Consider the following 24,958-nt stretch of genomic DNA (forward strand, 5'->3'; position numbering starts at 1 on the left):
CTTCCGCTACGGCCGTCTGACCTATGGGCCGATCGCTCTTGACGTCATCAGGAAAAGCCGGAAAAACTTCCGGCTTTGGCTGCAAAGCTTGGTCTGCCGTCGGGGCTGTATTTAAACTGCGTGTGCAGGTTAACTTGGACAGTAAGCGGCTGTGCTTCGCAGCGAATGGCTAGGGACCTGATCGGGCCGGCACTGCCGCCAGGCTTCAAGGTGCACGCGACAGCTGAGGACGAGGAGCGGGACCCGAGCCCGGGTAAGCAGCAGCGAGCGGGCTCCTGCACTCGTGGGAAGGGTTGTAGACCACGGCGGAGTGGGCGTGGTCATTATTAAAAGGACTATACAGTCCCCATTTGCGATTAATGTGAGCCATATTGTCCTGTGAACAGGTTTGTGCTAACTGATCAGTCTTCTTCCGGTCGTCTGTTTAACCCTTCCATCAACTGTATAAGAAAAGATCATAGTACATTTGTTACAAATGGTGACAGCGACTGGAGAATCGGTGCCTAGGTCACACAGCTAGTCAGTGATGAAGCCCAAAATAGAACCTAGTATCTCTATCCCCTTGGAGGTGGAAAACCCTTGCCAAAGATCATGTGGCTCTCTCTTCTCCGGCCTGACCTCCTGGCCTCTCTTTCTATCATTCCACCTGACACACGCAGCCCAGGGCTCACAGGGCCCGAGTTTATGCTTCCTCAACGATAAGCGGCTTCTTCTGGCTGCTCTGGTTGTACGTATATGCCTGACAACTCCAACACAGCCTTCAAATCCCAGGTTAAATGTTACCTTCCTGAGCATTGTCACGTCTTCTTCGGGGTTTTTCTCTCCCCAATTACACTAATATTAGCACACTCCGTTCGAATAACTTGTTGACAGTATCCACCATTTCACTATGTCTTGTAACCTTACCATGCAATAGGCACGGTCTGTATGGCACATCAACGCCTTTTACTCCTTCATGCTTTTCTAGCGTTAATGTTTGTTCCAATTTGCAGACTAGGAGTGAAAGAACAAAGCTGAAGGAATATTGCAACTATTCCCTAAATCCTAGTTTCCTTTTCTGACTACCCAGAGACTGTTTCCGCCAGAGTCTTCCTTCCAGATGTTGGTTCTAGTGTAGCTGTTTTTAAAAATTCCTTTTATTGCCAGCAGTAGTGGCACACGCCTTTAATTCCAGCACTTGGGGAGGCAGAGGCAGGTGGATCTCTGAGTTTGAGGCCAGTGTGGTCTACAGAGTGAGTTCCAGGACAGCCAGGACTACACAGAGAAATCGTGCCTCAACTTTTTTTCCCTTTTCTTTGTTTTATCAAGAAGTTTCCTCTCAATTAAGTTTAAAGAAGTGTGAGTGAATTATATTGGGTAAATTCCCTGCAGTCTATTTGCATATTTTAATGGTGGCAGACATTTGAGTAGATTCTGGTTTTTTGACTCTTACCAAGAGTGACACCATGCACTGTGTGTACATATTATATATAAATCTTGTGTTATAGCTCAGCTTCAGAGTCCTACCGATTTACCAAAGTCTTCAGCCAGTATGTGATTCGATTCTTCCGTGTTCTTCCTAATCATTTTTCTGTCCTAGAACTTGCTCTGTAAACAAAGCTAACCTCAAACTCCCGAGATCCACCTGCCTCTGCCTTCTGAGTACTGGGATTAAAGGCGTGCTCCACCATTACCTGTCTCTCCTCTGTCTTTTTAATCTAGTGTTTTGAAGCAGTATTTTATGGTAGTTTTAATTTGCATTTCCTTGTAAGAAGTGAAATTGACCACTTTTCTTATTTTTATCATTTTTACTGCTGTGCTATGATAAAGTCTTTTGCTCATTTTATATTAAATTCAATATAAAATTTGTCTTATTGATTTGTAGAGTCTTTAAAATTATCATACAAAGCCTTAAGTTTCATTATTTATCTTCATGTGTCTGTGTGTTCATGTGAACGCAGGTGCCTGAGGAGGCTAGAGGTTGTGGGATCGCTTGAAACTGGAGTTAAAGAGGCAGTTGTGAGCCTCCTGATATGGGTTCTGGAAACCAAGCTTCGGGGCTCTGCAGTGTGCACTCTTAACTGCTGTCCGGCCTTATTATGGCATTTTTAAACAAAATTTGTTTTTGTTGATTCTTCTCCCCATCCTCCTCACACCTGTTATAGCCTTCACGATAATTTCCTTTCCAAGTACAGCTCTGGAGGGAAAGGTACCCTGGGTGTCAGAAACCAAGAAATACCTACAGCTGTGAGGGGAAGGTATCCTAGATACCTACACCCATGAGGACAAAGGTATCCTGACTTGTCGGGAAGTCAGGCTATACCTGAAGTGGGGGATGGTCTCCCTGAAGGATGTGGCAGTCCTGCTCCTTTCCAAGAAAACACTTCTTTGCCAGTACAGTGGTCTGCTCTGCTTCACTAAGGGAATTTCCCAGCAGAGTGGTCCATTGCTTCTCTGCTCCACTCTGCAAAGAGTTTCCTAACAGATTCTGCTTCACTCCGGCAAAAGAACGTCTTCACCCAAAACTCTTTCAAGGGATTTATTTGGGAGGGAGGAATCCAGAAGAGTGGCTGCCTCGGCCAGGGTGGGGAAGGGCAACTGCCAACTGAACAGGTACAGGGCTTACATAGGGCTTCTTAGGGGTAGAGTTTTTTTCCATTCAGGGAGAAGATTTTCAGGATGGGAATTGGTCAGATTTCAATCCCCTGAGCTTGGACAGGCTCAGATTGGCTAGATTTTGTGCTCGGGCGATTGGTTGGTTTCATGCTCAGTCAGCCAGGGGCAGAGTGTGTTTCTTTGGCTCTGGTTTTATGGTCAGGGTGGATTTCTTTGGCTGGCTCTGGTTTCATGGTCAGGGTGGATTTCTTTGGCTGGCCCTTTTACCCTATACCTTTTCCCTTTCATGTCTCTCTTCCTCAACACCTCTTTTAACTTTCTTGTCTCCTTTCCAGTTGCATAGCCTATATTCATACACGCCCTATCCAAGAGAACGTGCTATATTTGCTGTTTGCCTCTATGAAACTGGGTTGCCGCATGATAGAATATTCTCCAGTTATATCCATTTTCTGCAACTTTCATAATTTCATTTTTCTTTACAGCTGAATAAAATCCCAGTGTGTATTTTATACTGTATTTCCGTTATTCATTTATTTGTTGATGGCCATTTAGGCTAACTCCATTTCCTCCATATTGTGAATGGAGCTTCAGTAAACTTGGGTGTGCGAGTGTTGCTGTACTCGCCACAGGTTGGAAGTATTTTTTGTTAGCTTGTCATGGTGTTTCATCGCAGCAATGGAAACCCTTACTAAGACACTAATTTTTTTCTATCATGGTCTCATAAAATATTAATTGGATCTACTACAGTAGGCATTTTAAGTATACTTTTCAGTGGCATTAGTTATAGTCATACCGTTTACGTAGCTGCCACCCCATTCACCTCTAAAATTCTTCATCTCACAACCTGAAATCTGTCAAACAAATATCCCCATCCCTTCCTGCCCACAGCCCCTAGTAATTGCCATTCTTTGTTTGAATGTGAGCTCTAAGCACCTCGTGTGAGTGGAGTCGAGCAGCGGGGATTTCTGTAACTCTCTGTTGTGCTTACCACGTCCTCAGGGTTCATCTGGATAGCATTCGTCAGTATTTCCCTTCTAGTGAGCATTCCTGGCCTCCAGGTTTAAACTTTGCCAGTCTCATTTTACAGAGCAACAGAGTAACACAGTCAGGTTAACTAACTCACAGTTCATAGAGTTGGCAAGTGGCAAAGTACAAGTTCAAAGCCAAAGACGCCAACTCCCAAGCGTGCAGCCTTGCCCTTCTTGTGTTAGACACACTGGCCTCTTCACCCTGGAGCGTCAGCTCGTTCTCTCCATGGAGGATGCACGGCTTGTTCTCTTCTGCTGACTCTTCCCCTGTCTGGAACAATGGTTCTCAACCTTCCTAATGCTTCAACCTCATAATACAGTCCTTCATGATGTGATGACCCCAATAATAAAATTACTTTCATTGCTGCTTCTTAACTGTAATTTTGCTACTCTTATTAATCATGATGTGAATATCTGATATGTAAGAGATCTGACTATGCGACCCCCAAAGAGGTTTCAATGTACTGGTTGAGAGCCGCGTGTCTAGAATGTTCTGGATTGCTGTATGGCCATGGTCTCGTCATTTAAGTCTACCCAAATGCCTTGTCAACGTGGCCTTCCCTGGCCACTGTCTTCCGATTGTCCCTTCCACACAGACACACGTTTTTACTGTTTCATAGCAGCACTTTTTCTGAGCTGATCCTTTTGTGTTTGTTTCTTCAGGAGTATTTACTCTGGCACTGGTGGGCGATGGGCTGGTAGTTGCATAGTTAGAAGATTAAAGTCCATAGTAAATGCTAGGCAGCTATGGCCATGAAGAGAGCTTCTCAGCCAGGAGGACTTGGTGAGCGACTTGTAACACAACCAACCACGCTTGTGCAGTTGCAGGGCCAGCGCTGCCCCCTAACTACAGAAGCAGCAGCTCAGACTCCTCAGACAGCGACGAGGACAGCAGTTCTTTGTCTGAAGAAGATGACAGTGGTCCAACTGCCAGGTAAGTCTCTCAGGTAAAGCAGGCCTCACACCTCTCCTGAGTTGGCTGGATCCAATAGCTCCTAGGAGCACTCTGTGCTTGCATTTGCACAGCACAGGGGAAACGTCTTCTCATACGGCATGCCATACAAGCCATATCGTCTCTAAAGGAACTTCTTTTAATTGGGCATGGTGGTACCCGCCTTTAATCCCAGCACTCTAGAGCCTGAGCCAGGGGATCTACATGAGTTGAAGGCCAGCCAGTGCTACATAGTGAGACCTTGTCTCCAAAAATAAAAAATAAAAAACAACTTATTCTAGTAGTGTGTAGATATGGAGATACCTAAAATGAATGGGTGTATTAATGAGTTAATAAGATTTGTGTGTATGGTGCTATGGGATCAAACCTATAGCCTTGAGCAGGCTAGGCAAGCTCTCTGCCACTGAGCTATATCTCCAGTCCAATAAGGTTTAATATATATAAAATGTTTTTCCTTAACATATTACTGAAATAACTAAGCCCATAGAATTTCTTTTTAAAATTGATATGCAGTGGATGTTCTTTTTATATACATGATTTCCTTCTAATCTAGCCTTACTAACCATGGGTCAGGTAGATAAATCAAACCTTTGTTTTTACAGGTTAATAAGATTTCCGGTGCCCCTGTAACATTAGGAGACAGAAAAAGGCAACTTACAGTGCTTCTGAGAGGGAGACCAGAAGCCAAACTCATGCCGCTCACTGAGAAAGGGCTGAAAAGACCTTGAGATTTTTTTCACTTAGTGGAATCTTGAATTCTCCACAAGATCCAGAATGCTGATCTAGTCCTGAAAAATAAATAACTGAAGATAAATTCTAGGAAAAGAATAAGAACTATTGTATAAATATAAAATTGTTGTAAAAAAGCATATATATATATATATATATATATATATGGAAAATATATATGTTTATATATTTTCTTTGTCAGGGTTAATTTATGTGTTTCAGTGTTTATTTATGTAAAGTTAATGTTTCTTTCAGAAAACAGAGGCGAAATCAAGATAGAGATGACGACGATGATGGATTTTTTGGACCAGCCCTTCCTCCTGGATTTAAGAGGCAGGATGACTCTCCTCCAAGGTGATAATGTATAGTGCTTCAGCCAGTTTTTTGAAGTTTATTATGCTATATAGTTTTATGTAGAGACTGAGCCATGATGGCCATCATTTTAGTTTTGAATGAGTAAGTTTCTTAGGTACGGAGCAAGTGAGAAGAGAAGATTAAGGCAGCAGATAGAGTGGAATGTGAGCAGACACAGCATCCAGCTGGGTGACTGGAGAACTCTGGGGAGAGCGTCGGCTGGGGCCCCTGATGGGCAAAGAGAAGCAGGCAGATGTCCCCTCCTGAGAAAGACCCCCAGCCAGCTGTTCCCACCACATGCACTTTATGCCAGGGTAAACAACAGCAGAGTCTTCTGCTGTGGGAAGGGACGATTCACCTTGAAGCTGTGTTCAGTTTCTACCCAACTGATTTACGCTCCTTCTGGACTCAAAGTCATGACAGTTGAGGACATTATAAGACAAACTTGCTTGGGCCTGAAATGGGGCCCGCCTCCAGAACCGCTTCTCAGGGAGCTTAAACAGCACATGACAGTTTATCAATATACTGCATAAGACATGCGTGCCAGTTGCCAGTATGTCAGAGCACATAGAAGAGATGGCTGTTTCTTTTTATATCCAGAGTTGAGGATCTCATGTGCCAGTTCCTAATTTCCATGTAGCTCTGTTTCCTTCAAGTAGCAGGACTGCACAGTCTGCTGCCACTTTATATATTCTCCAAACAAATAATACTTCTTACATCTTTAAAGAGTACTGCAAACGATACAGGTACATGAATGAGGCTCGCAAAACTTAGAGGTTAGGACCTTCTGCCAGCCTTTTCTAGATAAGTTACTGGCCCTGGGATATCGCATTCCTTCCAGAAGAGCTCATTATAGATGGATCTTCTCACCTGAAAATCTGCAGTCCAGACTTGAGTGCAGCCAGCATGACACACCCCACGTCTGGTTTTCAGTATCCACAACCTTGTGTGATGCATACCATCGTCACCTAGCACACAATATGCAGTTGCCTTTGGCTGTTTGTAGAAGGTGTATATGAAACACAGATGAGTTTTCACGTTTGGTCTGAGACCCCCCCCCCCCAGGGTTTCTCATTTGCGTATGTAAATAGTTCAGACTCTGAAATTTGAAATGCTCATGGTCCAAGCATTATTGATAAGCTATACTCAACTTGTATTTAGTCTATGGTAGTTTCTTTTTTGAAAATGACCTTTGTCTAGGCATTGTTTACCTTACAGATCTTTTGCTCATATACAGTGATTTCTGATCTTGTGTTTTTATGAGATTTCTGTGTGTGTCTCAGTCTCTGGGTGTGTTTCTTGTGCTTTCTCTTTGGCTCTTTTTTTTTTGCTTGTTTGTTTTGTTCTATTTAGTTTGTTTTATCTTATTTTTAAATGCCTGTTTGTTTTCTAATGAGAGAGAGAAAGAAAAGATGTAGATTTGGGTGGGGAGGGAAGTAGGAAGGATCTGAAAGGAATTGGGGAAAGGGAAACTGTAATCAAAATATATGGAAAAAATCTATTTCCAGTTTTTGAAAAAAGAAAATCACATTTTGCACAATAAAACCCTTGTGTGAAATAAATAGTAGCATATATTGGAGTAAAAAGCCTCTGCTATAACTTTAGAATACATGGCTATATTACATTTACTATATTTAAAAATTTGTATTACATTTTATTTATTAGTGGGGCAGGACACACATGACACCACTGCACAAGTGGAGGTCACAGGACAATATAAATAGAGGTGTCTCTGTCCCACCCTGTCCCATAACCACTTCCAAATAATCACTCAGAAACATATTACTTATTAATGCTCAGCCAATAGCTCAGGCTTATTACTAGCTAACTCTTTTTTTTTACTAGCTAACTCTTACATTTAAATTAACCAATATTTTTAATCTGTGTTTTGCCACGTGACTCAAGGCTTTTTACCTCATTTTCAACACATCCTACTTGTTCAGCAGCTGGTTGGCATCTCCTTAACTCAGCCCTTCGTCATCCATGTCCTCAGTTTGATTGTTCACCTAACCTTGTCCTGCCTGGCTATTGGTCAAACAGCTTTTATTATTAACTAATGAGAGGAACACTACTCACAGCATACAGAAAGAACATCCCACAGCAGGACAACTTGTGGGAGTTAGTTCTCTCCTTCTGCTCTGTGAGTACAGGAATTGAACTCAGGTCCTCAGACTACACAGCAAGAGCCTTTACCCGCTGAACCTTCTCACTGGTCCAGTGTATTTACTGTCTTCTAAGATTATACCACAGATTTTATCTTCACGAATTAATGTCTGTGTAGCTCTGGTAAGAATTAAACTGAGGAAAAAGAAACTCGTGTGATGCCTTGCCACTGACTGTTGGCAGCTGTTGTGTGTACCTGTTGTGGATGTCCTTAGAACAGCACACTTTCTGCTTCAGAAGTTCTGACTCTAATTATAAGGCCCAGTGGAATTTTTCAGTGGATAGCAAATATCAAAACAGCAGAAGTCAAAGTACACAATGGAAAATACCCTCGTGTGTACAGTTGGATCAAAAGATTGACAGTTTTTGCTTTAGTATCTAGTTGATGGCACAGCAGTAAGGCCTAAGAGCTGAGTCCGATCCCTGGCTGCACTCCCTCCATATGCATACTGCAGCACACACGTGCCCATAAATAAATGAAAATATTCCTTCTAAAAATGGAGTAGAAAACTGTCAATACCAGTAAAGATAACGTTACAAAAGTTCTTGTCTCAACATTTGTTATTAACTGACTTTCTTATGATCGTGAACTTTTATCTGAAAACAGCTATTTAGGGTCAAGAGAGAATGATAATGGTATATTTTATTTTCAGGCCTATCATAGGTCCTGCCTTGCCACCTGGTTTCATTAAGTCTTCACAGAAAAGTGACAAAGGCAGAGAGGATCCAGGACAAGTGTCATCCTTCAACTCAGAGGTTTGGAAAGTTTTTGTTTAAAGAATAAAACTCAGAACTTTAATGGTGTCTGTAATCATGTGGTTCACATGAAATATGAGTCTCTGAACAGATAGTCAGCTCACTGTGAGAGCAGAACACCCGCTGCCAAATGCATGTGAGAATAGAACATTGGAGATGAAACAACAGCTGTTCTTACACCTGACAATTTAGCAAAACAAGATTGTCAGGGATTACGGTTTGTGCTCCTATTTTTCAAGGTGGTATTTTTGTTACTTTTCACTTCCTGTCTTAAGAAGCTTCCCTCCAAGATGGAAGATTTTAACTTTAGAGGAAACTGCTGCACAAGGAAGATCCTTGGCCTAGGGAATGGTGCCGCCCACAGTGTGTGGCTCTGCCCATCTCGGTTAACATAGTCTAGATAACACCACTGAAGACCACAGGCCAACTTGATTTTGCCAGTTTCTCCCTGAGGCACTTCCCAGGTGACTCTACATCACATCAAGCTGACGTGGCAATCAGCTAGCCGTCACAGTAGTCTACACTGTATTCTACAAATGAGGGAAGTGTGTGTGATACCTACTGAGAGGTTTAGAAGTAAGGTCAGTGTGAGGTTGGTGAAGTTAGCAACACAGTCTCCTGTTCTCCTTCTTTCTGCTCTGTCTTCTTAGGCATGCTAATCCCTCTTCAGCCTTGAACTCAGAGATCCTCCTGCCTCTGCCTCTGCCTCTGCCTCTGCCTCTGCCTCTGCCTCTGCCTCTGCCTCTGCCTCTGCCTCTGCCTCTGCCTCTGCCTCTGCCTCTGCCTCTGCCTCTGCCTCTGCCTCTGCCTCTGCCTCTGCCTCTGCCTCTGCCCCTGCCCCTGCCTCTGCCTCTGCCTCTGCCTCCCGAGCACTGGGTTAAAGGTGTGCACCACCGCCACCAAGCTTGAGTGCTTTCTTCATACCTCTTATACCTGGCAAAGTCCTCAGATTTACATGCAGTTCCCAGTGTCCAGACCTGGAAGTGGATGGAAGCTTTCACCTCCGACGGAGGAAGGAAAACCTCTCTGGAAGGTTCCCACAGGCTTTCTATTCATGTTTGTTTGGCCACAGTTATAATAGGTGTCTGTGTGTACGCCGGCCAGGTTAATACTATGAGACCAAAGTGAATGGCTTTGTACGATCCAAGTTTTCCACCTAGGACTTAGAAAAGGCCCAATTTCATGATTCCAAGAAGACAAATGGCGCAGAGTAATTATTGGTAGGAACTGTTACCATGACCACCAGCACCCTGGAAGAAAAGAAGAGACCGCCAGGGCTTAGGAAGCTTAAATAACATGCTGAGATCTCAGGGCAAGGCTGCGGCAGTGCCCTGGCAGGTGCATTGTGTCTGTCGAGATGTTAAGTAAGGTTCTGTCACAGACCCTGGAGCTCAGTGGGCATGCCCAGAGGAGTTCCAGGTTCTTGTGTCCCCAGACGGGACTGAGCACTGATACAGTTTGTGAGAGACAGGTTTGTTAAGTAAAGATCACTACCAACCAAGAGAACAGTCAGCGGCTCTCATGGATCTGCTGGACAGAGGTGGGCTTCTGCGTCTCATGGTGCAGACTCTGGCTTACCTGTGTAGACAGGCATGCTCTGTGTGCATAGAGCTGATGTTCCCGTCCCCTCAAGCTTGCATCGCCGTCAGAGTCAAGCCCATCTGCAGATACTTGGGGACGCTCTGCTTGTGTGTCGCTTTCCAGATTTCATCAGATGGGGAGGCAGTTAGTCTCCTCTCTGCCAACTGATTTCTGTCATACACTAATTTTGCCACCTTTGCCCAGGGCCCTGCCGGCCCTACTCTCTGCCCTGTTCTCCTGTCTTGAGATAATAAACCCGTGAAGACACTATAAATAAGTCACCTAGGGCATCACAGTTTTGTACTGTCCCAGATTAGATTCGAGCTTATGATTCTGATTTTCAATTAAGTGTGTTATTTCTCATTGCTTCTCTGATCCTCCATCCAGTTGATGTCTCTCAACATCATAGGTGATCTTTGTTTCTAAAAATACCCAGCAAGATGGGATGAAATTTTACCTTCATGAAAACTATCTTATTAGATGTTAAAATCGTACTAGCGTATATCCTGCCATCAAACACAATGTTTTTATTTGTTCATTGAATTTTTTTTTGTTCTGTTGTTTTATTGAGGCTTTTTAAAATTGGATTTTTGTTGGTTAGTTAGTTTGTTTAAGGCATGGTCCCTTCATAGTCCTGGCTATCTTGGAACTCACTATGTAGACTAAGCTGCCCTCAAACTCACAGATATCCACCTGCCTCTGCTTCTCAAGTATTTAGATTAAATACATGTACCACCATTGCTGGCCACAGACACTAATAATTCTTAAAACTTTAAAAGTTATTGTAGGGGCTGGAGAAATAGCTCAGCAGTTAAGAATATTTGCTGCTGTTCCAGAGGACCCAAGTTCAGTTCCCAGCACCTACACTGGGCGTAATTCTACCTCTAGGGGATCCAGTACAATTTTTTGTCCTCTGTGTGCATCCACATATATATGAAATATACATACAATGAAACACATACACATAAATAAAAATACATCTCTTGTTAAAGGTTCATCATATATTTTGTATTTACTTACCTTATACCACAAAGGTTTGTGTCTATAGAAAATTACTGATACACTTAAGGTAATATTTGCGGGCTGGTGAGCTGGCTCAGTGTGTAAAGGTGCTTAATGTACAAACCTGGCAACCTGAGTTCCATCCCTGAAACACTTGTAAAGATGGGGGGAGAAATGGCTCCTTGGTGTTGTCCTCTGACCTCCACATGCTCACTGGCGCACACACACAGACACGGACACACACACGGGCACACACACTGATCGCTATTTTTTATCTATGGAGATGTTTGTGGCCCCACAGTTCACTGTTGCAGAGGTAAGCTGTCAACATTTAAGGTTCCATCAGCAGTGGATGAATTCAAGAAGAGAATGGAAAGGCTCTCGTGAGAGTACAGAAAACACCGGCCCCGAAAGGGTTTTTCCTAGGTACTAGTTATAAAACTTGAAGTAAATTCCCCATCTTCTTAATAGACATATTCAAATATCCATTTCCTCAAGAAGAAAGGAAAAAGAATATAATTTCACAGTTTTATTGTAGGAATCAACTGTGGCATTGAATGCCAGAGCCTACCACATTTAGAGTGTGTGTGTGTGTGTGTGTGTGTGTGTGTGTGTGTGTATCAGAATAATCCACAAAAGCAGGGATAAAATTATTTAATTGCACTTGTGTGGGTTTAAAAAGAACAGCCCCAGATAGAAGCTACTGTTGAGTGGTTAAAGGGGAAATGAAAAGGGTGTAAATGAACTCCTTACCCAGTGAGCTAAAAAATAAAGTAAGGTGTAGAAGCTGTCAGAACCAAAGGACAAGCATGCTGTTAATCACTGCAATAAATCTACAAAGGATAAGGACAAAGTATAAGCCTTGGGATCCTACAGCATCTATCCATAGTTAAACCTGGGGACAGTCAATACAACTCAGAACAAGATGCAGGTCCAGCCCATCTCCATCCCTTTGTCAGCCGAAGCACCTTCCACTGGAGACCCCCAACAGTCACCCTGGGCTGGGAAGGGGTGATTTTCACTGTCCTTCCTGTCCCCCACAAGAATCTTTCTAGACTTGCTCTTTCTGCAGGAGCCTCTCTATCCATCACCCACATTCCCTGGGGACTCTGCCTCTTGGTGTGGACCCCAGCGACCCGCATGCCCCCCCCCCAGCTCTTTACCACAGCCCTTCTCAGCCTTCCCTTCTAACCCATCTACGGTCCGTTCTGTCACCATCAACCTGCAGAAGCTGTCTACCAGGGTCCCCGCAGCTACCACACTTGCCTAGAAAAGGCAACAGCAGCCAGAGAACAGAAAGCCCACCCAGCAAAGACAATGCCTGGTGTGGACACCAGGAAATACCTCAGAAATACATCATAGCTCTAGATGCCTAGATCTTGCACAGGAGCACAACGGTGAACGGTCGAGACAGTACCTCCACCAGAAGCCAGTAACCCATTGCAGTAGCCCTGAAAAATTCTGTATATAAAGCAGAGGCAAGGCCCTTAGGACAGCAATTGTGGATCTGGCCGAGGGCTGTAAAGAGGGTATGACTAAATGCCTCAATGAAGTCTGTGAAAGTACAAACAGCTGAATTATATGTTGAAAAAAATTCAAGTCATGAAAGTAGAATTTAACAAAGAAATGGAATCACTACAAAGAAAACCCAAACAGAAATAAAACCAGAAATGAAAAATTTAGGGTGTCAAACAAAAGCCTCACAGGCCTCACCGACAGAGTACAAGACATGGGAAAGGAAGTCTTGGGTGCTGAAGACAAGGTAGAGGAGGTGGGTCGCTCAGTCAAAGAACGTTAAATCTAAAACAAGGGAACAAGAGGTATCCACTTACCAGCACTGTTTTGTCTCTGCAGTAAGTGGACTATGCTGGGACTGAATCAGTGCATCCGGGTCAGTGTTTTGGGAGCTGTGGATACGGTACTTGTTTCATAAAAGCTGGTATACCCTGATTCACTTGCCTTATTCCAAAGAGCTTTTTATGTACAGAGAAGAAAATAGGTTTGAGATGTGTCATTTCTGACCTATTGGTAATAAATACCAGGAACACTATGTTGAAAAGAATTCTAAGGCCAGATCTCTGTCCACCAAGAAGAGTTGAAATCCTGGAGATGAGACTCAGTGGTAGAGGCCTTGCCTAACATGTACAAAGCCTGGATTCCTACCAGCAACATAACGGGGGGAGGTATGAATAGGAAGATATAGTGAGGTCTACGATGACACAGGAAGGTAACTGGGACAGTCCACATGCTATGCAACTGTCATCTTCAAGGAAGCCAAGAGAAAGCTCACTGTTCAGTGATGGGCTAGCAATAGATTTTTTTTTGTTTTATTGTTTATTCATAATCCATTTCAGCTAAATTCCAAGTAGTTTAAGATCATTGCCTGTAACCTATTGGTCTCTTCTTACAAAGATACTGTCTTGTCTTAAAAGGAAGCAGGGAGCAGTGAGGATGAGGACATTGTTGGACCAATGCCTGCGAAGGGACCAATTAACTATAGCGTGACAACAGAGTTTGAAAAAAGGGCCCAGAGAATGAAGGAAAAATTGACCAAAGGAGATGATGTAAGTTTTCAAAGCTTTTCTTTACTGGTTTATTTGTTGTGTCTGAGTGTTTTGCCTGTGTGTATGTATGCATATGCACCAAGTGCATGCCTGGAGTCAGATCCCCTGGACCTGGAGTTACAGATGGTGGTGAGCAACCACGTGGGTTCTGGGAACTGAACCTGCGTCCTTTGCAAAAGCAACAAGTGCCCTTAACCCCTGAGACAACACTCTTCTCTTAGGAAGTAGCATAGAATGTGTACATTTATATATAGGGGCGTGTGTGTGTGTGTGTGTGTGTGTGTAGTTTTGTCTCGTTATAAGACGATGTTTCACTTTGTAGCCATGGCTAGCCTAGAACTCACTATGTAGCCAACACTAGCCTTGAACACGCAGACATCTGCTTGCCTCTGTCTCCCAGAACTGGAACTAAAGGCGTGCGCCACCACGCACAGCTGCTGCTTTGTTTCCAGCTTATTTCTCGTACAGGATTCCTCAAAACCAGTCACAAGAGAGTCATGGATGACTGAGCTTCCTCCAGAAATGAAAGACTTTGGTCTGGGGCCAAGAACCTTTAAGAGAAGAGCTGATGACAGATCTGGAGACCGATCAGTCTGGACAGACACCCCAGCTGACCGGGAAAGGAAAGCTAAGGTAACAGCATTATTTTTTTCTTTTTCTTGTTTTTTTTTTTTTTTCAGGTATATTGTCTAGTTTGACTTGAATTTGCTCAGATAGAAGGTGAAATTATTGAAGGGTACCGATGATATAGGGTTTTGAGGGCAACAGGACAGTTGTACATAACCCAAGGACTTGGGTGACTCTGAGTCGGTTGTCCAACACTAGTGAGGAGTGAGAACACCCGTACTGGTGGCTTTACATGAGATGGAACAAGCTTTATTAAGGAGGATTACAGAGATGTGAGAAATTGAGGAAAAGTATGAAATTAAAGAACATTGGAACTCTTGGGCATGGTAGGGGTTTTCAGGAACTTCTCTCAGGTTTTAAAGGTCTATGGCAAAGACTGGACGGGGACTAAGTAATTGCTGTGGGATTGGTTAGTTCTCTGGGCTATCATGAAGGCAATAGATAGCCCACGTGTTTTATGCATGTTCCCTGGTCCAACCACAGAACTGTGCTGTTTATGTGCTGCTAGGGATAGTCAACTCCCCCTACCCCTCCACCCCCATCCCCACCCCAACCCCTCTCTGACTTAAGCCATTGGCCCTGACTGTTGCTGGCTGCTGTTTCTCACTTTCCCTTTGCAAGTGTTTTAGGAGCTGTCAATTAGACCCAAGTTGTCCTCTGACTTCATGTGCACACCATGGCATGTGTTCCCCCACTCCCCCACAAAATTAAAATGTAAAAGATTGTTTGTTTGTTTTGTTTTTTTGAGACAGGGTTTCTCTGTGTAGCCCTAGCTGTCCTGGAACTCACTCTGTAGACCAGGCTGGCCTTGAACTCTGAGATTCACCTGCCTCTGCCTCCCCGAGTGCTGGGATTAAAACAATCCAGTACGCACAGGAGAAGGAAAAAGACAACACGTGATGTCAAACCTAAGGAATTAATTCAGAGCTACGGTTCTGAAGTGCTGTTTGTTTCTGTTGAGACAAGGTTTTGCCCTAGCTCAGGCTAGCCTCGGCTCAGCAATCTTCTTGCCTTAGTTGCCCAGTCCTGAGGTTACAGCATGAGCTGCCCACTTCTCTCCACTGATATTTTTAAAAAGTTTTTGTTTTATTGGTTTTTTTTTTTTAATGTGTATGAGTATTTTGCCTAATTGTATGTCTGTGTACCACATGCATGCCTGATGCCCACAGAGGCCAGAAGAGGGCATTGGATCCCCAGGAACTAGACTTACAGACAGCCTCCGTGAGGATGCTGGAAATTATATGAGGTTTTCATAAGCAAAAGCAATTTTGAAGTGTGCCTTCAGAATAATGGTGTCTAGTCATGTTTGTGTAGCTTCCTCCTTCTGGTATGTTCTCTAGAGATATCTGTAACCCTTCACTGCAGGGCAATCTAAGGAGTGTGTGTCCGCGTGCGTGCGTGCGTGCGTGTGTAATGGAATGTTTGTTTTATTTTGTTTCTGTTGTGGTACACCTCTCTTTGACTTCATGCACACCCCTTTGCTGTTCTTGCTTCTGCTAGGTCCAGTTCTGGCGGGTGTTCTGGGTTTTTCTGCTCACACCATCATCGAGTGCTGGCGGTGTCCTTTTCTCTCTTTTCCCTTCTTTCTCCCTTTTTTGGTCAATATGTACATTTTAGTTTTTCCTTTTACTGTTTTTGGAAACAGACAGTGGAATATTTCTTGTCTTGCGTGTTATTTTCCTACATTTTGTTGTATATTGAAACTCATCCTGAGTTTTTTTTCCAGTGGGGTGGCTGGGAGGTTTTGCTTTTCATCCCTTAGTCCTCTTTCTCAGGAAAGCCACAGGCGCCTGCACTAACTGATCCTTCCCAACTATGCAGCTGTTTCTGACAGGGAGGAATTCAACCAGGCTGGCTTTAGTTCAGTTTCTTGTCATTTAATCTAAGTAAAATTAATAGTATTTCTTTGTAATTCTATTTTAAGTGATGTTATTATGTTCATTCTTCAGGAAATACAAGAAGCAAGGAAGTCATTCAGTAAGAAAGATGAAGAAAATATTTTGTCAGGAAGGGATAAGAGACTGGCTGAGCAAGTATCCTCATACAACGTGAGTAAGAAAATAAAGTACATAAAGATTTGGATCCTCTCCTCCTCTCGCTCTTCTCTCTTTTCCACTTGGTTCTCTTCTGAGACTTCTTTACTCCACTGCCCTCTGACTTAGCTCCATCTCTCAGGAGCCTCTGACTTTCACTCCAGAGTTTGCTGGTCTTATATTTTTCTGTCTTTTAGGTTTTTTGTTCTGTTTGTTTTTGTTTTTTCAAGACAGGGTTTCTCTGTGTAGCCCAGGCTGTCCTAGAACTTGCTCTGTAGACCAGGCTGGCCCCATACAGTGATCCATCTGCCTCTGCCTCCCAACTCTGGGATTAAAGGCACATCCACCACCTGGCATAGTTCTGTTGTTTATTTTTCTTGTTTCTCTTTCTTTCTCTCTCTTATGTATCTGATTTCTACTTTACTCTGATTCTAACCAAAAAGAATGAGGAATGACATAACAAACAAGACCTCAGCACTGAATGTTGTGATGTGCTGTGTAGAGTCTTATCTTCAAATTCAGGAAACAACCGTGCTCCCAACAGCTAAATTTCCAAATACTATGCAAGTCCAAAAAAAGGAAGGTATGTTTCAGCTGCCACATTCGCTCCAAAGTCCCGTCATCTCCTTCACCATCCCAGTGAAATCCGCGATCTGCTTAGCTAACTGAGGTGACGCCCACACTTCAGCACTGACGTCACAGGAAGCTGTCTGTAACACTAGACTTCTGAGGCAGGGCTTCAGCTTCACCTTCTCACAGGTTGGCATCCTCATCCAGGAGGGCAGTTGTGTGAGCAACCTAAGTCATGCCAAATCATATTATGCTGCCAAAGCTGCATCCATGACCAGCTCAGGTGGGGTGAGAGTAAAGCGTTGTAACAAACTCCCAGTCAGGATCTCCAGTGAGCTTTCTGGCAAGCCAGAGAAAGACTTCTCAAAGTTGTAATTACTTTTACCAGAAATGTCATAGTAGTGAAAATAGAGATTTTTGCCGTCACTTTCCTGCCTTAATATCCACTTTGTTGGCGCACAGTCCAATGGGGATGTTTTCACACACACACACACACCAGATCACTGTGCCAGTTAGGTACATTCTTGTGAGTAACTTTTGATGTTACATCAAACATTATAATGGCATGCTGACTTTGGATGTAGTAACTGTTGCATAGGCCCCCAAACTTCTCCCGGATGGCTGTGTCCTACACCTTGAATGTGATGGGTCTTCTGTTGGTGTAGAGCACAAATGGGTGCAGCTCCACGCCCAAGGTGTCTACATCCTTCTTCTCGAGCTCGCTCATCGAGTGGCACTTGAAAACCGTCCTCTCCCCAGCACCACTGTCACCCACCAGGATGAGCTTGAACAGACCAGCAGCTCCCCCTGGTGGCCACTGCGGGGGTTTCTCTCTCCCTACACCCTCCTTTCACTTGAGACACTGCAGGCCGCGTCGGTGAACATTTGTATACAACCCTTCTGTATACTGATAAGTTGTTTTGAACTTGTAGTTCTTCTCTACTAAGTCTTATATCAAGAGTTGAATTTCTGCTGGGCGTGGTGGCTCATGCCTTTGATCTTAGTGCTTGGGAGGCAAGCAGGTCTCTGTGAGTTTGAGATTAGCTTGATATACAGAGTTCTAGGGCAGCCAGGGATACATAGAGAAACCCTGTGTCAATAAAATAAAATAAAATAAGTAAAAATAAAGAGAGAGAAAGAAAAAAGTTTAATTTCTGCTGGGTGTGGTAGTGCACGCCTTTAATCCCAGTACTTGGGAAGTAGAGGCAAGGTAATCTCTGTGAGTTTGAAGCCAGCCTGATCTACAGAGAGAGTTCTGAATCAGTCAAGGCTACGTGAGACCTTGTCTCAAAAAATAGACATGAAGTTTAATTACTAAGGGGCACCTTGAGCAGAAAGCAAGAGCCCTGTTTACTTGTAGAGATTCTTAGTATGTAACTTAAAATTATAAACAAATTTGGAGTGTTTGGTGGAAAGATATGTAGAGGAAAAAAGGCTTTCTTTTTAAAGATTTATTTATTCTGCATAGTGTTCTGTCTGCATGTAAGCCTGCATGCCAGAAGAGAGCACCAGATCTCATTACAGATGATTGTGTGTTAGACAGAGGCCGATTATTAGTTCCCAACTGCTCACCCCCAAAATAATCACACAGAAACTGTATTAATTAAATCACTGCTTGGCCCATTAGCTCTAGCTTCTTACTGGCTAACTCTTACATATTAATTTAACCCATTTCTATTAATCTGTGTATCGCCACAAGGCTGTGGCTTACCAGTTAAAGTTCTGGCATCTGTCTCTGGCAGGGCTACATGGCTTCTCTCTAACTCTGCCTCCTTTCTCCCAGCATTCCGTTGAGTCCCCACCCCAGCCTACCTCTATTCCACTATAGCTTTGCTATAGGCCCAAAGCAGTTTCTTTATTCATTAATCAATAAAAGCAACACATAGACAGAAGGACCTCCCATACCAGTTGTGAGCCACCATGTGGTTGCTGGGAATTGAACACAGGACCTCTGGAAGAGCAGCCAGTGCTCTTAACCTCTGAGCTATCTCTCCAGAGGGGGGAAAACTTTAAAACACAATTCAATCTAAATTTATAAACTAGGGTCACTTTTCATTTTTATTTAGCACATTTTCATTTTATTTATTTATTTATTCATTCATTCATTCATTCATTCATTTATTTATTTTGGTCATAGTCTCTCTTGACTCAAAAACTAGGGAGTGGCCAAGCTCAAAGAACAAGCATTAATTCCTGAACCCATTGGCCCCCACAAGGCTTTAGGTATTTAGAAAAATTGCCTTTGTACTGGGTATTTGAGTTAATGGAAATTGAGGAAGAACTGGTTTCTTGGCCATGTGTTGACCAGAGCCATAATCAGTGAAATACACTTTTGGAAACTACTGAGACTTGGCCGTTATGACATTTACTAAACCAGCAGGCGCAAGGTCCAGCTGAAAGAACCATAGCCATTTAGACCATGTTCTCTGCATTCAGAATAACCAAAAGACATACATAACTCAGAAACATAAAAATCCAAAGAGGAAATGAAAATGAAAGTTGGACTATGTAGACCTGAGAATAAACACAATTTGTTGAAACATGTGGGACACAGTGCATAGCCAGAATGGGTTATCTTAGAAAGAATGGCTTAAAACTTATTAGCTAAATCTTTTCCAAACCAACATTTCCTATTAAATCAGACTCCTATAGTGTGACACTGGAAACATGGATTCCCCCAAGGTAGAAGGTTATTTGCAGTAGCCTCAAGAAGATACAGAAATATCAGCAGAAGGCAATTCATAATAGCTACCATTGTAACAGCATAGGTGTCCATCAGTGAGAGAAAGAAAATCCAGTGGCGTAGAACGAAATACTCAGCAATAAAATGTAACAAATTACAAGAGAGTACAGCTGTGCGGGCAGGCGTCATTACCCCAAGGTACAGAGTCTGACACGGCTGGGTGTGCCGAGCTAGTGCTTGTCCAGTGGTGGCTGTCGGAGTAGCAGTGTTGACAGGGAGTAACATTCAGAGCTCCGCAGAGTGATGGAGATGGCCAGGATGCTGATGGGGATTTGAATTTGAAAACATCAGCGAATGTGCCCCTAGTAGCTGCGTGTTCCATTTCATTTTTAGGAAACAAATACAAATGAACATCGAGTCTGGCTAAGGGAAGTGCGCTGCCATGTTTAGGAGCCTGCAGTGATGTCCGCAGTTTCCTTTTAAATGCATCCAAGAAGTGAAGCTTCTAATCGTGTATTCTGATTCCTCTGAGAGCTACTGTAGTAATATAGTCTTAAGACGAAACTACTGTGTAACCCTCTCCTTTTGATAAATTGAACACCGTTTAAAATAACGCCATGGAAAGAAAAGCCAGCCAACCAGAAACTAGGCATGAGCTCTCAAAGGCTGTGAGATGGCTCCGTGGGCAGTGGCGCCATCCCCAGTCCTGGTGACCTGGGTCTGGTCCCTGGGGTCCACATGGTGCACAGAGAGAACCAGCTCCCACTAATTATCCTCTGATCTCCACACACACAAAACAAATAATGTGAAAGCCATCGCATTCAAGGTCAATTGCTCCCAATTTCATAAATTGTTAGAAAATGCATATTTTTGGTTTTGGTGCTGGAAATGGTATATGCTATACCCTCTACCCCCAAACAGTTGTGGTTTGGTTTGATTAGTTTGTTTGTTTGTTTGTTTGTTTGTTTGTTTTTCAGGACAGAGGCTCACTTCTGCGTGGGTCTCAGGCTGACCTAGAACTCCCTGTGTAGTACCTCAAACTCTGGATCCTCCCAGCTCTGCTAGGATTATAGGCTCACACCGCACTCAGCCACCCTCAGCATCTCTTACTGCCTTGCCCTGTGTTCTCTGAGCTCCATGCACATCTCTGGTTTTGTGTGTATTCCTTGACATAGGCTGAGCCGTTAAGAGTTAGGGTTATAAGCAAAATATATCCTTTCCACCGTTCCCCTTCTTTTCATATGCTGAATATTCCGCACATTTCACTGTGAACTTAGAGCATGCCAACAAAAGCAGTGCACTCTTGCAGGAAGTAAGCGCAACAAAACCCACTATTTTGTATACTAGCTTTAAAAAATAAAGAATTGTATTTGAGAAATTAAGAAAAAAAGGAAATAGCCAGGTGTAAGGGGAACTCCTGCAATGCCAGCATTCAGGCAGTGGAGCAGGAGGGTCAGGAGTTCAAGGTCAGCCTCAGTTACACAGCAAGCAAGTTGGAGGCCAGCCTGGGCTACCTGAGAGCCTGTCTCTTCATAGCCATGAAGGAGAGTCACCTTTAAGGATGCTTTATAGGATAAATGAGTTTTAAGAAAGACTAAATGAGGGCTGGAGAGCTGGCTCAGCAGCTGAGAGTGCTTGCTGCTCTCATAGAGAACCCATGGTGTCTCACAACCGCCTGGAGCTCCAGTTCCAGGAACTCCAGTGCCCTCTTCTGGTCCCTGTGGACTCTTGCACAAGTGGCACACAAACTCGTGCAGGATCCTGCACACACAATTGTATTTTTTTTTTTTTATCTTTGAAAGAAGACTAAATGACGGACGTTGTGAATCACCTTAAAATGGCTCCCGCTTTACTTGTCTGGACGCTGTTCTCTGGAGCCCTGGTTGTGTGCACATCCCCAGCTTTGAGGCTGCTGATCTGCCCTATGGTCGTCCTTCCATCCCAGGCTAGTTTACTCGGCCGTCCACAGCAAATCCCTTGTTTAGTAAACCTATTGCTTTTGCACAGACCTTGTCTGAAAACAGTATTGAGACAGACTTAACAATGTGAGCATCAACCTAAGCTAAGAGGAGAAGGGGAACAGGGAAAAGAGACAAATCGAACAGGAGGCGAAACAAACACCGACCAGCTCTGGCCCTGCGCCATCTACACGGGCCTAGAGTTAGGCCACTTCTCTGCGCCTTATTTCATAGTTCACTTCTGTTTGGACTTCTGTCAGCACCTCTGTCTTTCTGAGTGGCTTTAGGGACTGGTTCATCTGTGGAGTGGAAGTAAACTTGCCCATCCTTTCACACGCCTGTTTATATTCCTGTTGGGGCTTAAGTAACCATGACTGTGTGTCCTCCTTTCTTGCTCTTTCGCTGCACGTAGCTAGTAGACGTCTCTGTTCCTTCTGAACTGTATTTACCACAGCTGTACGTTTTCTGCATAGATGCTATCTTGGATCCAGAGTCCCCCATCAGGGTTTGCAAGCATCTCTCGTTCACACTGGCCCAGCCTGCTTCCTGGCTCTAGACTGTCTATAACCTACTTGGCTAAGGTTCTTTCTTCTGTTCTCCTGCTTCCCTAGGAATCAAAGAGATCGGAATCCCTCATGGACATCCATCATAAGAAGTTAAAGAATAAGGCTGCAGAGGATAAAAACAAACACCAAGAGAGGATACCATTTGACCGTGATAAAGATCTCAAGGTTAATCGGTTTGATGAGGCTCAGAAAAAAGCCCTGATAAAGAAATCCAGAGAACTAAATACCCGGTTTTCACATGGCAAAGGCAACATGTTTTTATAGTAAGTGTACTTCAGTGAGGTATACTCGTGCTGACCGATCTGATCCCCTCAGAATATCCTTTCTCTACAGTAATTATGTGCACAAACACTTCCTTTTGTAATAAAGGGTCTACGATTTTATAAATTGTGACTTTTGAAAAATTCTGGGTAAAATGTGGTTAACTGGAAAAAATAGCTTTGTCTTCACAGTGACCTAACGGGACATTGCTATTGGAAAAGCTGAAGGTTCCAATGAAGAGAAATGGGACTTCTCAGAGTGTGGTGTACAACTTGAAGGGTCGTGTGCTCCATTGGAGAGAAAGAAAGGGATTCTGGTATCATCTGTGTGTGCGTTTGCTCACTTGCTTGTTTTGTTTTTTTGACACAGGGTCACACTGTGTAGTCTTGGCTGGCCTGGAACTCACTGTGTATGCCAACATACTGGCCTCAAACTCACAGATATTCACCCGCCTCTGCCTCCCAAGCACTGGGATTAAAGGCGAGTGCCACCAGGCCCCGATCGTTGAACAAGTTCACAGTTAGCAAAGAGTCATTGCTTTTCCGTCTGGTGCACATTTACCTATGGGCCCATCTGATGAGCGCTGTGGCCCCTGCTGTGTAAGGAGCTGTGTAAGAACTGAGGACTTGTGGACTAAGCCCCCCGTGATTTGTAGCAGTATAAAACGACTCAATATTGACGTGTGATTTTAGAGAACAATATGAACATTAAAATGTTTCCAGCTCACTTAATTGTATCACAGAGGGATTGCCCATGTCATAGCTGCCTGTCCACCATTATTTGTTAGGGATGATCTTTAAAAACATACAATTTGTCCTGTTCTGTGTGTCCTTTAAAGTACTATGGGGACAGATCACCAATGTTTCTTATATAGAATAGAATATTTTGGGTGTTTGTGGCTTTTCATCATAAAATTGTTTTGAGTCCATACCCACAACACTCCAGTCCCCAGTGTTTTATGGTGTTTTACATGTTCTTAGTTCTGACTGGGACTGTACACTGAATCTCTACCACAGCCTGGACCGTACACTGAATCTCTAACACAGCCTGGGCTTTTTTTCTCAAATATATTTAACCTGCACCAATGTGTCAGGTCTTTGCAAATCCATGAATTTTAAGTTTCTTGCTTTATCCTCCAGACTTCACCTAGTAAATGCACACCTGCTTGAAAATACATAGCATGGGGTTTTGTTCTTCCTACCGTGGCGTGTTTGATGCCTGGGAGTTTTTATTTACTGTCTGATAAGTAGTTTTTATTGGTTTTAAGGTAAAGAAGGCTGTTTGGATTATCTCATGTTAAGCAAATATTCTTGTGATTTTTTTTACACACAAGTAAATATTTTCAGGGAGGCAATCTAAAGGACTTTATACTCACCATTGTCATCCACACAAGGTTTAGGACGCCTGTCTTCATGGTCTCACCAAGGCTGCCTGCATCCTGGAACTTCTCATGGGTGGTTGGATTCATATCTGTACAGAAAGAACACTTTGTAGCTGGTTTACTGTAAATCCTGGATAGCTTTTTTTAATTAACCGAATAATGACTGAAAATGGGAAATCTGTACTCAGAAAGAACCACACTAGTGGGAGTAATGTATGTTTTAGTGCTTTAATCAATGCTTCTTAAACTGTTACAGAAATTCCTAAATAGGGAGAGAAAACCTAAATTTGAATTCTATGCACTTCTTACAGGTTTTCTAGTTCCAATGAAACATACAGTTTTAATGGGAAAGCATTCTGATTCCCAATTCATGTGAACTTTATAGAAACTGGACAAACTGTTGAGATTACATTATAAAGTATTTCTTCATTGGGTCACATTCTTTGTGCTGGTGTAAACAGCCTAGCCAAGGACTATTGCTTTTAAGAACCTGAGTTACTCTGAGTGAGCTGAAGAGGCTTGTTGTCTGCACAGAGTTAGACAGACCTATCTTTGACTAAAGGCAGTGGTAATTTCTGCACATAAAACTTTTACACGAGAGTGTTAGTTTTGACTGGGCATGGTGGCTCATGCCCAGCACTCAGGGGGCAGAGGCAGGCAGAGCTCTGTGAGCTCCAGCTAGCATGCCCTACAGAGCAAGTTCCAAGATAGCTAGGGCTATGTAGAGATCCTATCTTAAAAATCCAAGAAAAAGGAGTATTTAGTCTGTCCGTTTCATTTTGTGATTTTTTTTCTCCCCAATGAGAGGGAAAAATGGTTTTTAGCTATGAGAAAACCTAACATATTTTGTGAAATTTGGTGCTTTTTGAAGTTAAAATACAAGAAATAAATCTTTTTAAAAGGAGATGCTGGTCTGGAGAGATGGCTCCAAAGTTAAGAGCATGCAATGCTCATCCAGATGACCTGAGTTCAGTTCCCAAGACCCACACCCAGTGGTCCACAGTCCCTGTAACTCCAGCTCTGGGGTCTGACTCCCCTCATGCAGCCACCTGTACTCACGTACACAAATCCACACACAGACACATACTTGTAAAGATAAATCTTAAAAGTAAAAATAATCCTATCTGACATTCACTGGCCTTGCTTTCTCAGTGG

At 43.3% G+C, this 24,958-nt stretch overlaps 1 protein-coding gene and 1 pseudogene across 1 annotated transcript; one reads left to right on the forward strand and one right to left on the reverse strand.

The window, feature by feature from the left end:
• Window positions 1–65: 65 nt before the first annotated feature.
• On the forward strand, window positions 66–23,596 carry Gpalpp1 (GPALPP motifs containing 1). The gene is made up of 8 exons (XM_038310218.1): window positions 66–253; window positions 4,446–4,557; window positions 5,560–5,658; window positions 8,475–8,577; window positions 13,593–13,724; window positions 14,193–14,357; window positions 16,301–16,399; window positions 22,207–23,596. Exons 1-8 carry the CDS (start codon window positions 166–168, stop codon window positions 22,423–22,425), a joined length of 1,017 nt encoding a protein of 338 aa, XP_038166146.1. The 5' UTR covers window positions 66–165; the 3' UTR covers window positions 22,426–23,596.
• Window positions 17,138–22,096, reverse strand: LOC119800282 (annotated as a pseudogene).
• Window positions 23,597–24,958: the final 1,362 nt, after the last annotated feature.

The sequence above is a fragment of the Arvicola amphibius genome, chromosome 13 (assembly GCF_903992535.2).
Source record: "Arvicola amphibius chromosome 13, mArvAmp1.2, whole genome shotgun sequence".
Classification (NCBI taxonomy): Eukaryota; Metazoa; Chordata; class Mammalia; order Rodentia; family Cricetidae; genus Arvicola; species Arvicola amphibius.